Consider the following 13,205-nt stretch of genomic DNA (forward strand, 5'->3'; position numbering starts at 1 on the left):
AGCCAAAATGACTTCATTAAAATTGAAATAACTCCATCAGTTTTCAATATTTTTTTCAAGAACTTTTTGGAATCGATTAAGAATTGCATTTCAAGCTTATTTTGGGCAACAATTTTTGATGTAGGCCTCCAAGGAGATAGGGATATATTAAAGTATATTGTAGGTATATTAAAGTATATTAAAGTATATCCCCGGGTCAAAATCGGGAAAAATCCTACATTTTAATATACTTTAATATGGTTGGCCCCCCCCCCCCCCCCCCCCCCCCCCCCCCTATTTTTGATACTTGTGAATAATGTTTTAATACTGTGAATACTTAGAATAATAATCATATTTCTTGTAATAAATTTAATTTGTAATATATCTTTCTGGTAAAATTGTGATTTCTTAGAACAATAAGGAATGGAATACTGATTGTTAAGTCTATAATGTTTCTTAAACTCAATCAGTTAAATAATAATATGACAACAAATCAGTCAAAGCTAACAGTAATTAAAGTTTCTTGTCCCAGGATGGTGGCTTCAAAGATAGATTTACCAGCAGATTTTGGTATTGAAAATCTGGACTGTCCTGTTCATGGAAACATTGAGATTAACCTAATGGACAATCAGAAGATGAAGGCAAACTCTATGATACTTGGGCTCCACAGCCCAGTCTTTCAGAACATGTTTTTCAACCTAGGACTTACCACTGTTGATGCAGATGATTTTAGTCCTGACATTGTAAGAGTATTCCTCAGTTCATTGTACAGTGGTAGAATTGAGTTTAATAAGGAGAATTTCCGTGAGTTGAACAAGATATCAACAGTGTTCAAGGTTGAATGGATTACACGAAAATGTATGACTTTCTATGATGACATCATTGATGATTGGGTATTGGAGTCACATGATGACTTCGATAGTTATTTATACCCATTAATGAGTTGGATGATAGACGAAGCGTTGCATGCTAATGTGGCTATAAAAGATTTACAGCTTCAAGAAATAGCTCTTCAGAAGTTTTTAAACATTTCTCATCGTCATTATGCAAACTTAGCTACGGGTTTTGTTCTTCATTACCTTGACGATTTTTCTGGTGCATCGTTAGATAAACTGGATATCATGATCAAAATGTCTGGAGAAAACGTATCATCTTTGGTAAGTATTGTTCGTACAAGTATTTCTGAAATTGGAGAGAAGGGGCTCAGTCCGAACTCAAGATACCTGCTCGAGCACCTTGACCTTGTAAAGTGCAGAAAAGTTGCCCCTGAGTTGTGTGATGAAATTTTCGACATTTTGACTGAGGGCATTGATAAATTAACTGGTCCTGATACTAAGTTTGTGGCTCAACTGTTGAGAAGTTCGTTAAAATCATCGTTCTCTTCGAATTCCAAAAAGATCAAAGTCTCATCCAAGAACAGACGTTTAAAAACACCTAAGTATGAGGCGTTTTTAAACGTTCTTCTTGATGATAAATACTTCAGAGAAGTTGAAAATAGAGGAGGGGACCTCCCTGGAAAATACGACTTATTGTCCTTTGTGTTAGATGCTTTATCAGATTCTAAGGATGTTACCAACATGTACATGGTTTTTGAGGGGTTAGAAATGTTTACTTTAGGCGACTGCTTCTACAACTTTCCTGACAATATAGCAGAAAAACTGGTGCTGCTGAAGGCTCGTCGAGGATTTTCATACGTACATCCTGAGTTTCTTGAACATTTGGGCTTTAGGTTAAATCCCAGAGCGTTAAATTTGTTGCTGGAATGTAGGGACCTTGTTTCTTTCAGAAATTCAGTAAGAATTGCCGCAGAGAAGTCCGTGAATCTCAATAAATTTTATTCTGAAGAAACTCTGCATTCATTTCGTTATAGGCGCCAAAAGTGCTCAAGTAACCTTGCTTGCGGATTTATCATCAAAGTCACACCAGGGACAGTAGAACAGCCTGATCTGTTCAATATTCAGCTAGTGAGAAGGGGCCCTGAGTATCATTCTGGAAATAGTTTTTACCCCCATCTTATCAACGTTTCACCGGAAAAAATTCACCTTGTTATCGAAGAGTTGGAAACGGACAGTAACATACGTTCACATACGATTTCATGGCGTGGAAAACCTTTCCGTGCTTCTGAAAATGGTTCTTTCTATTGGCAGTGGGGAAAAAGTTATGTTAAAAGTTCTAATCTAATCTATCCTAACCAGCATCTGCAAACCAGCATACGATTTATTGCATACATGGACCGATAACAAATTTTTTTCGTCGGTTGTTATAAGACTATTTAACAAACGAAGATAGCTACTATTTTTAGTTGAATGTTGAATACTGAAAGTAATTTTACAGGTTGTCTAATGAATATTTAGTATGCTTGCTATTTTTAACATAATCAAACCTTATTTAGCACTTTATGATCAATTCAAATTTGTTTATATATACCTTCTTTTTTCCCAATTTAAATTTTATCGAATTTAATCAAGAATCGTTATTAAAATATTTATAACCTTACAACTGCCCTTGTTGTTTAATATTTTAGTGACTGTGTCAGATATAATGATCATTTGATAAAATAGCTATCACCTGTAATCACGAATACTGAGATATTCTCGCAATAATATTTGACCGTTTAAAGGTTTCGTGTAAATATGACAACAAATCAGTCAAAGCTAACAGTAATTAAAGTTTCTTGTCCCAGGATGGTGGTTTCAAAGATAGATTTACCAGCAGATTTTGGTATTGAAAATCTGGACTGTCCTGTTCATGGAAACATTGAGATAAACTTAATGGACAATCAGAAGATGAAGGCAAACTCTATGATACTTGGGCTCCACAGCCCAGTCTTTCAGAACATGTTTTTCAACCTAGGACTTACCACTGTTGATGCAGATGATTTTAGTCCTGACATTGTAAGAGTATTCCTCAGTTCATTGTACAGTGGTAGAATTGAGTTTAATAAGGAGAATTTCCGTGAGTTGAACAAGATATCAACAGTGTTCAAGGTTGAATGGATTACACGAAAATGTATGACTTTCTATGATGACATCATTGATGATAATTGGGAATTGGACTCACATGATGACTTCGATAGTTATTTATACCCACTAATGAGCTGGATGATAGACGAAGCGTTGCATGCTAATGTGGCTATAAAAGATTTACAGCTTCAAGAAATAGCTCTTCAGAAGTTTTTGAAGATTTCTCATCGTTATCATCAAAACTTAGCTACGGATTTTGTTCTTCGTTACCTTGACGATTTTTCTGGTGCATCGTTAGATAAACTGGATATCATGATCAAAATGTCTGGAGAAAACGTCTCATCTTTGGTAAGTATTATTCATACAAGTATTTCTGAAATTGGAGAGAATGGGCTCAGTCCGAACTCAAGATACCTGCTCGAGCACATTGACCTTGTAAAGTGCAGAACAGTTGCCCCTGAGTTGTGTGATGAAATTTTCGACATTTTGACTGAGGGCATTGATAAATTAACTGGTCCTGATGCTAAGTTTGTGGCTCAACTGTTGAGAAGTTCGTTGAAATCATCGTTCTCTTTGAATTCCAAAAAGATCAAAATAAAGGGGGCTGAGAATTCTTCACTCAGTGAACCTAAGTATGAGGTTTTTTTTTAACGTTCTTCTTGATGATAAATGCCTCAGAAAAGTTGAAGATAGAGCATGTGAGCTCCCTGACGATGAAGAAATTTCCTTTGTATTAGATGCCTTGTCAGACTCAAAGGATGTAACTAACATGTACATGGTTTTTGAGGGGTTAAAAATGTTTACTTCAAATTGTTGGAATTGCTTCGACCACTTTTCTGACAATGTAGTAGAAAAACTGATGCTGCTGAAGGCTCGTCGAGGATTTTCATACGTACATCCAGAATTTCTTGAACATTTGGGCTTTAGGTATTATCCCAGAGCGTTAAATTTGTTGCTGGACTGTAGGGACCTTGTTTCTTTCAGAAATTCAGTAAGAATTGCTGCAGAGACGTCCGTGAATCTTGATAAATTTTATTCTGAAGAAACTCTGCATTCATTTCGTTATAAGCGCCAAAAGTGCTTACATTTGAGTGACCTTGCTTGTGGATTTATCATCAAAGTCACACCAGGGACAATAGAACAGCCTGATCTGTTCAATATTCAGCTAGTGAGAAGGGGCCCTGAGTATCATTCTGGAAATAGTTTTTACCCCCATCTTATCAACGTTTCACCGGAAAAAATTCACCTTGTTATCGAAGAGTTGGAAACGGACAGTAACATACGTTCACATACGATTTCATGGCGTGGAAAACCTTTCCGTGCTTCTGAAAATGGTTCTTTCTATTGGCAGTGGGGAAAAAGTTATGTTAAAAGTTCTAATCTAATCTATCCTAACCAGCATCTGCAAACCAGCATACGATTTATTGCATACATGGACCGATAACAAATTTAACGTCGATTGTTATAAGACTCTTTAACAAACAATGATAGCTACTATTTTTAGTTGAATACTGAAAGTAATTTTACAGCTTGTCTAGTGAATATTTAGCATGCTTGCTATTTTTAACATAATCAAACCTTATTTAGCACTTTATGATCAATTCAAATTTGTTTATATACCTTCTTTTTTCCCAATTTAAATTTTATCGAATTTAATCAAGAATCGTTATTAAACTATTTATAACCTTACAACTGCCCTTGTTGTTTAATATTTTAGTGACTGTGTCAGATATAATGATCATTTGATAAAATAGCTATCAGCTGTAATCACGAATACTGAGATATTCTAGCAATAATATTTGACCGTTTAAAAGGTTTTGTGTAAGTATGACAACAAATCAATCAAAGCTAACAGTAATTAAAGTTTCTTGTCCCAGGATGGTGGTTTCAAAGATAGATTTACCAGCAGATTTTGGTATTGAAAATCTGGACTGTCCTGTTCATGGAAACATTGAGATAAACTTAATGGACAATCAGAAGATGAAGGCAAACTCTATGATACTTGGGCTCCACAGCCCAGTCTTTCAGAACATTTTTTTCAACCTAGGACTTACAACTGTTGATGCAGATGATTTTAGTCCTGACATTGTAAGAGTATTTCTCAGCTCATTGTACAGTGGTAGAGTTGAGTTTACTAAGGAGAATTTCCGTGAGTTGAACAAGATATCAACAGTGTTCAAGGTGGAATGGTTTACAAAAAAATGTATGATGTTCTATGATGACATCATTGCTGATGAATGTGTAAAGTACGAATATTATTACCGCCATCAGTTGATTGATATTTATCCGCTTATGAGCTGGATGATAGACGAAGCGTTGTATGCAAAAGTGACTACAAAAGATTTACAGCTTCTAGAAATAGCTGTTCAGAAGTTTTTAAAGATTTCTGGTTATTATCAAAACCTAGCTACGGAATTTGTTCGTTGTTACCTTGACGATTTTTCTGGTGCATCGTTGGATAAACTCGATATCATGATCAAAATGTCTGGAGAAAACGTCTCATCTTTGGTAAGTATTGTTCATACAAGTATTTCTGAAATTGGAGAGAAGGGGCTCAGTCCGAACTCAAGATACCTGCTCGAGCACATTGACCTTGTAAAGTGCAGAACAGTTGCCCCTGAGTTGTGTGATGAAATTTTCGACATTTTGACTGAGGGCATTGATAAATTAACTGGCCCTGATACTAAGTTTGTAGCTCAACTGTTGAGAAGTTCGTTGAAATCATCGTTCTCTTCGAATTCCAAAAAGATCAAAGTCGAGGAAAAGAGAGTTGAGATTTCTTCACTCAGTGAAGCTAAGTATGAGGTGTTTTTAAACTTTCTTCTTGATGATAAAAGCCTCAGAGAAGTTCAAATGAAAGAATGTGACCTCCCTGGAAATGAACAATTATACTTTGTGTTAGATGCCTTGTCAGACTCAAAGGATGTTACTAACATGTACATGGTTTTTGAGGGATTAGAAAGGTTTACTGCATACAGATACTGCTTACCCTTTTCTGACGATATAGTAGAGAAACTGGTGCTGCTGAAGGCTCGTCGAGGATTTTCATACGTTCATCCTGAGTTTCTTGAAACTTTGAGCTTCAAGTATCATCCCAGAGCGTTAAATTTGTTGCTGGAATGTAGGGACCTTGTTTCTTTCAGAAATTCAGTAAGAATTGCCGCAGAGAAGTCCGTGAATATTAATACATTTTTTTCTGAAGAAACTCTGCATTCATTTTGTTATAAGCGCCAAAAGTGCTTGCATTTGAGTGACCTTGATTGCGGATTTATCATCAAAGTCACACCAGGGACAGTAAAACAGCCTGATCTGTTCAATATCCAGCTAGTGAGAAGGGGCCCTGAGTATCATTCTGGAAATAAGTTTCACCCCCCTCTTATTAACGTTACACCGGAAAAAATTCACCTTGTAATCGAAAAGTTGGAATCGGACAGTAACCCACGTTCACTTATAATTTCATGGAATGGAAAACCTCTCCGTGCTTCTGAAAATGGTTCTTTCTATTGGCAGTGGGGAACAGATCTAATCTATCCTAACGAGAATCTGCAAACCAGCATACGATTTATTGCATACATGGACCGATAACAAATTTTTCCGTCGGTTGTTATAAGACTCTTTAACAAACAATGATAACTACTATTTTTACTTGAATACTGAAAGTAATTTTACAGCTTGTCTAGTGAATATTTAGTATGCTTGCTATTTTTAACATAATCAAACCTTATTTTGCACTTTTTGATCAATTAAAATTGTTTATACAATTTTATTACGATTAATTGCATACGCCATACGATTAATTGTATATATGGACAGATTTTCATCGTTTGGTTGTATTACTTTTTCTAACAATCATTTATTGTAACTACGATATATTCACTATACGTTATTCACTTTAATAAGGACATTTTTTTATAGCTTATCTAGATATATTCTCAATTTAACAATGCATGATATGTTTTAAATAATCAAACCTAATTTAACCCTTTTTATCAAGTTTTATTTTCAAATTATTTTATGAATCAATTGTTTCAATTTTGATTTTATTAATAGTGGTGTCAATGTCAGTTATAATCTAACATTGTTCAGCGTTCATTTTCTTTCAAAAATTTGTCCTGCTTTGATTTCGAGGGGCAAGAGTGATTACATACGAGAGTAAACTGTACATGATATTCAATTCAAAAACATTTCATCGTAACAGCCCAGTTCCACGGCTCAGTTTTGCGACCAGATTTGACACAAAACTCCACGCAATGAGTTTTGAAAAGCAAAACTCCGCGAAAGCAGTTTTGTTTACAATGTACGTTTCCACGGTTGGTATATTTGCACGCAGATTTGCGCGCGCACGTGGGCGCATTATAATGAAATTTCCCACGCGAGCGCCCATGTTAAAACTGCTGTCACGGAGTTTTGGGTCATATCAAAAATATTTCTCCGTGCGGAGAAATATTTTTGAATTTCATTTCCGGTCGCAAAAATGTGAGAAAAAATGTGAGCAAATCTGGTTGCAAAACTGAGCCATGGAACTGCATACTCTAGTAGCAGGGAATAGTTGAGTGTGCACTTCGATGTACACGATTTCTGATAACACAGGGTTGTTTGTTAGGTCATTCTAAACCAGAATCGTTTAGGTGGACAATTTGTTTCGCTAGAGACAACCCTACAGGGCAAATTTTCTAAATTACCCTCAGTCGCGTATACGGGATTTTCGTATTTCGGCTCCTGAAGGTCATAGAGACTTCGTTTTTGGCGTAAAATTACCGCAGTGGCCACATTTATGTACAACTTATTAATCAATGTATGGTCTAAAATTGTTTGTTCCCGAGATATCTGCAAAAACATAATTTAAGCTCAGGCGTAGGCACAAATTTCATTAAATTTGTATCTCAGCTTCTGAAGGTCTTAGAGACTCAAACTTTAGCTTAAAATGACCGCAATACACATGTTTATATTGACACTATAAAGGTCATAAAGGTCCAAAATGCTTGCTTTTGGAAAAAATCCAGAAAAACTGATTTTCACTTTAACTTTCGTGCATCCTAAAATAGTAACATCAAACATGTAATTAATTTTGGTATCCTGGGCTAAAAAAGTCTTACTGACACTTTACTTGCAGAACAGCAAAATGTTCAGCATGAACACATTCAGATAATATTTATGGAGCAACACAATTAAGTTTCAGAAGCTCCTTCCAGCTATCTTATCTTATCCCCAAATGTATACATCTAACCATCTCTCTGGCTACTTCAAACTACTTCAATCCCCAAATTTATACATGAACATCTAACTATCTCGTTATAGCTACTACAAGTTGGGCTCTCTCCAGTACTGTTTGACTATTATGGCTAATCAACTTCAATCCCACCTCATGAAGTAGAATCTACTTCTAGCTACTTTTAATTCTGCTACCTCTATGCCATGCCTATTCTACCCAGCTACCACCAGCACGTTATAATTGTAGCTCTTTCTAGCAACCTCTGAATGCTACCTCTTGCTCTATACAGGTACCACTAGTGGGCAGAAACCCCAATTCCAGCTCTTTTCACCTACTTCGGCTACATCTATTTAGCTACTACTGCAAGGCCCCCTGGCCCCTCCAACCTCTGCTCTTTCTAGCAAACTTAACTTAAGCTCCCTCTTGCCTTTTATAGCACCGCCAGCAACAATTTATTCTGGCTCTTTCCGGCTGCCTCAGCTGCATTCAACAATTTCCAGCTCATTGAGGAAGAGGAAATCTGCTATTTCTAGCAACCTCTGAATGCTACTTCCTGCTCTATCTAGCTTCCACCAACATCCACTTATTGGTGTTAAGCTACCACTAGCACCTGCAAATTCTAGTCCTATCCAGCAAACTCAGACTACCTTATGCTATATCCAGATAACACAAGAACCCTCAAATTCTAGCTGGAGCCTGGAGGTAGCATGAATTATGTAAAAACAGATAGAATTTGAGAGTGCTCAACCAACTGAATATGGATGGATGTAGCCCGAAGTAGCTAAAATTTGTGGGTACCGTTTGCTAGTGTTAGCTGGATAGAGCAGAAAGTAGTCTGAGGTTGCTTAATAGGGCTAAAATTTGCAAGTGCTGGCAATAGCTGAACAGAGTAGGAGTACGTCTGAGGTTGCTGGATAGGGCTAGAATTTGCAGGGGCTAGTGGTAAAATTTAAACAACAATTATTGGGTGTTGGTGGAAGCTAGATAAAGCAGGAAATAGCATTCAGAGATTGCTAGAAGGAGCTAGAGTGGAGGTAGCAGAATTGAAGGAAACTAGAAGTAGATTCTACTACATGAGGTTGGATTGGAGTTGATTAGCCATAATAGCCAAACAGTACTGGAGAGAGCCCAACTTGTGGTAAGACCGGGATCCCGGCTTAATCCCGATCCCTAATCCCGGTCTTAATCCCGGTCCTGGCACTTTTTCCCAGTCCCAGTCCCGGCCAAACTAGCGGTCCCGGTCGAGCCTTGGCTTTAACGAAATGGAAGCAACCAGGGAGATGGTCAGATGTATAAATTTGGGGATTGAAGTGGTTTGAAGTAGCCAGAGAGATGGTTAGATGTATACATTCGGGGATAAGATAAGATAGCTGGAAGGAGCTTCTGAAACTTAATTGTGTTGCTCCATAAATATTATCTGAATGTGTTCATGCTGAACATTTTGCTGTTCTGCAAGTAAAGTGTCAGTAAGACTTTTTTAGCCCAGGATACCAAAATTAATTACATGTTTGATGTTACTATTTTAGGATGCACGAAAGTTAAAACAGTTTTTAATGAATATCTCCAAAGCTAAGCACTATAAACCCTATGTTGCTTTATTGCTTGTATGTAAATGTGGCTTTTGCAGTTAGTTTGAGCTAAAAGAGAGGCCCTTACAACGTTCTGAAGCCGAGATACAAAATTCATATATTTGCGCCAGAGGGTAATTTAGAAATTTCCCCCCTAGGGTTGGAACTACTGATAGAAATTGCGTACCTTATCAATTCTGATCCAAAATGACCTTACAAAGGACCTGGTTTCTAGAAAATTTGTAGACACCAAACTGCACACTCGATTTCAATTAGCTTCTAGAGTAGATTTTTTTCACTCGCCCCAGTGAAAATCAGTTTTTCTGGATTTTTTCCAAAAGCAAGCATTTTGGACCTTTATGACCTTTATAGTGTCAATATAAACATGTGTATTGCGGTCATTTTAAGCTAAAGTTTGAGTCTCTAAGACCTTCAGAAGCTGAGATACAAATTGAAATTTGTGCCTACGCCTGAGCTTAAATTAGTTTTTTGCAGATATCTCGGGAACAAACAATTTTAGACCATACATTGATTAATAAGTTGTATATAAATGTGGCCACTGCAGTAATTTTACGCCAAAAATGAAGTCTCTATGACCTTCAGGAGCCGAAATACGAAAATCCAGTATACGCGACTGAGGGTAATTTAGAAAATTTGCCCTGTAGGGTTGTCTCTAGCGAAACAAATTGTCCACCTAAACGATTCTGGTTTAGAATGACCTAACAAACAACCCTGTGTTATCAGAAATCGTGTACATCGAAGTGCACACTCAACTATGCCCTGCTACTAGAGTAGCAGGGTAAGTCTGTTTAAAAAACTCACGCTATTAGTAGTGATCATGGGCAAGAAGGGCCGGACAAAGCACCAGAAAGAGTCACGTGACCCAGTGAAACAGATCGGATCGTGTAAGAAGTTCCACCCTGATACTCTGACCAAGAGACTTGAAAAGAAGCAAGCTAACCAGAGACACAAACGGCAGAACGGCTTCGAGCAGGTCGCTTATTCAATATATTACTATAAATCCTATTATTTTGGAAACAAATTATATTTTTAGACTTACTGGTGCTTTATTTCTGTACATCCTTATTATTCCAGTCTTTTGATCTGCAGTTCGTCCTTATAAAACCGTCCTTACAACTTATACAAACTGTGCCAGGTACGGTCCCTGTCTGACTTGGTGGAGAATGCAACATCTCGACAAAAAACATTCGAGAACACTAATGGTGCAGCCGCCTCAGAAGAAGGGTCAGAAAATAGTGTTTATTTTATTTTGGCACCGTATTATTTTCGAAACCTTATCCAGAAAATTAAATCAATCATTATATCCCATGACGAAATAGCTCACCTAAGAATTCAATAATCTAAATTAACTTCAGATTGCAGATAAAGGAGGGGATAAAGCGGTCGTTTTACAAGGAGTTTAGAAAAGTAGTTGATCAGGCGGATGTTGTATTGGAGGTTCTTGATGCTAGGGATCCTGAGGGATGTCGGTGTAAAGATGTGAGTCTCATAGATTATCATATTATCACAAATGCACGTATTTCACATATTTTATTGAATTGAAAACAAAAATTTCGATGAAATCTGTTTAAAATCTGTTTGCCCTACTTTAACAAAAGCTCTGTTGTGGAATCTAATTTAAACTTCAGGCAGAGACAGCTGTGTTAGCAGACTACAACAAAAGACTTATCCTCGTTCTGAACAAGATAGACTTAGTTCCCCAAGATGTGTCTAAAGCATGGCACAAACATTTGTCCAAACAGTTCCCCACCGTCCTGTTCAAAGCTAACACCCAGGCACAGAAATCTAATCTTAAACGGTCAAATGTGGACGTGATGGGAGTAAACCACAAGATGTTTGCTACCAGTGCATGTTTAGGGGCTAGGGAGCTTAACAAGGTTTGCAGTCATTCTATTTCCTAAAACTGTAAACTCTTCAAATAGACTAGTCTTACAAAACAAGATTTTTGTGGACTGATTGATCTTTTAATTGTATGACTTTTTCCTTCTTCAGTTATTAGTGAACTACACCCGAAATAAAGGAATTCGGACGAGTATTCGTGTGGGAGTTATTGGGCTGCCTAACGTGGGTAAAAGTTCCCTGATTAACTCTCTTAAAAGGAGTAGATCGTGTAATGTTGGCGCTATCCCTGGGATTACTAGATCAATTCAGGAGGTAAAGAATACACATAAATACAATGTTTTTGGAGATCGACGTTGTTGAATACTCATTTCAATGCAATACATATTATAGTTGAACTTGGTTTCTTTGTCAACTAGCCCAGATAACTTCCAGGTAGAGTTAGATAAGAACATCAAACTACTGGACAGTCCCGGAGTGGTTCTGTCAGAAAATGTTGGCCCACTCGCAACCATACAGAACGCAGTAAAGCTAGACAATTTAGAAGATCCTGTTAAACCTATAGAAATTATAATGGAGCATTGCGGAGTAGCCCAGCTAGCAGAACATTACCAAATCGAACCCTTTACAACCGCTCATGAACTGACCGCGTTACTGGCATTCAGATTTGGTAAATTGGTGTCCGGTGGTGTACCGGATACGACTGCAGCCGCTAGACTGCTACTCAAAGATTGGAGTAACGGCTCTGTACAGTTTTACATCAAACCACCCCCGGTAAGTCAAAATTTATGACCAAATTTTCAGGCAAAGTTTGATAAAAAAGTGCCGGTTTTGTAACGCGCGATGACATTTGTACTGTATGGGTTTTCAACTTCATAATAAAGAATTTACACAGTACCGCCGCGCCCGCGCGCTCAATCGCATACCTCATGTCTTGATATTCGTATGTTGGTGGCTCGGTATAGTAGTCTGCTATCGGTTATATCCACAAAGATATGTACAAGCTTCGCCAAACGTATCTCAACTCATTTATACAATATTCAGTTTAATCCAATTTATATCTAGGAGAACGCACCAATACCCGCTCACGTATCAGCTGAAGTTGTAACCACGTGGGCGGCGGAGTTCAGTCTTGACGACCTCGAAATGCCGAAAGTTGAGGATGAGATGCGAGATAACACTGATGCTGCTCCAGCTCAGGAGCTATCTGTGGTCTTCAAAACGGACAAACCACCTAAGGTGGAAGCTATGGATAAGTTGATTGAGGACAAGCCTTACGAAATGCCGCACCTTCAAAATTCTAAAGTTATGAAGAACAAAAAGCGTGGATTAAAAAGGGAAAGAAAGAAGATGGATAAATTTTCCGATATGTTTGATAACGCTATGAATACTATGATGGACTGTGAAGATCCTGATGAAATGAGTGATGATTCTGATGAGTAACTTTTAGTTAAAAGTAATTTAGATCAGTTTCATGGGATTTGAAGTATTTATTTCATTCTGATAACTTATTGCTGACGTGCTGCTGTATAGATTATTTTAAGGCTTTTTATTCATTTAACAGTTGAAGGCGACTCCGTTTTCTTTTAGCACTCGTAATTTGGTCGTGAATGTTCCTCAACT

At 37.4% G+C, this 13,205-nt stretch overlaps 2 protein-coding genes across 3 annotated transcripts in view; one reads left to right on the top strand and one right to left on the bottom strand.

The window, feature by feature from the left end:
- The window catches only part of LOC134811547 (E3 ubiquitin-protein ligase BRE1A-like), an 84,198-nt gene that overhangs the window by 63,183 nt on the left and 7,810 nt on the right, over positions 1–13,205 (bottom strand). The window lies entirely within an intron of this gene.
- Positions 10,553–13,151, top strand: LOC134811088 (guanine nucleotide-binding protein-like 3-like protein). Its single transcript, XM_063817808.1, has 7 exons — positions 10,553–10,716; positions 10,879–10,967; positions 11,099–11,222; positions 11,372–11,620; positions 11,736–11,897; positions 12,018–12,356; positions 12,648–13,151. Exons 1-7 carry the CDS (start codon positions 10,561–10,563, stop codon positions 13,023–13,025), a joined length of 1,497 nt encoding a protein of 498 aa, XP_063673878.1. The 5' UTR covers positions 10,553–10,560; the 3' UTR covers positions 13,026–13,151.

Source organism: Bolinopsis microptera, chromosome 2 (assembly GCF_026151205.1).
Source record: "Bolinopsis microptera isolate Bmic1 chromosome 2, MBARI_Bmic_1.0, whole genome shotgun sequence".
Taxonomy (NCBI): domain Eukaryota; kingdom Metazoa; phylum Ctenophora; class Tentaculata; order Lobata; family Bolinopsidae; genus Bolinopsis; species Bolinopsis microptera.

Bases quoted from the DNA above. Each gene is read 5' to 3' on its own strand.
- LOC134811088 (XM_063817808.1), top strand. From the start codon at position 10,561: ATGGGCAAGAAGGGCCGGACAAAGCACCAGAAAGAGTCACGTGACCCA. The intron at 11,621-11,735 runs GTTTGCAGTCAT...TTCCTTCTTCAG, and splicing joins GGGCTAGGGAGCTTAACAAG to TTATTAGTGAACTACACCCG. The intron at 12,357-12,647 runs GTAAGTCAAAAT...ATTTATATCTAG, and splicing joins TTTACATCAAACCACCCCCG to GAGAACGCACCAATACCCGC.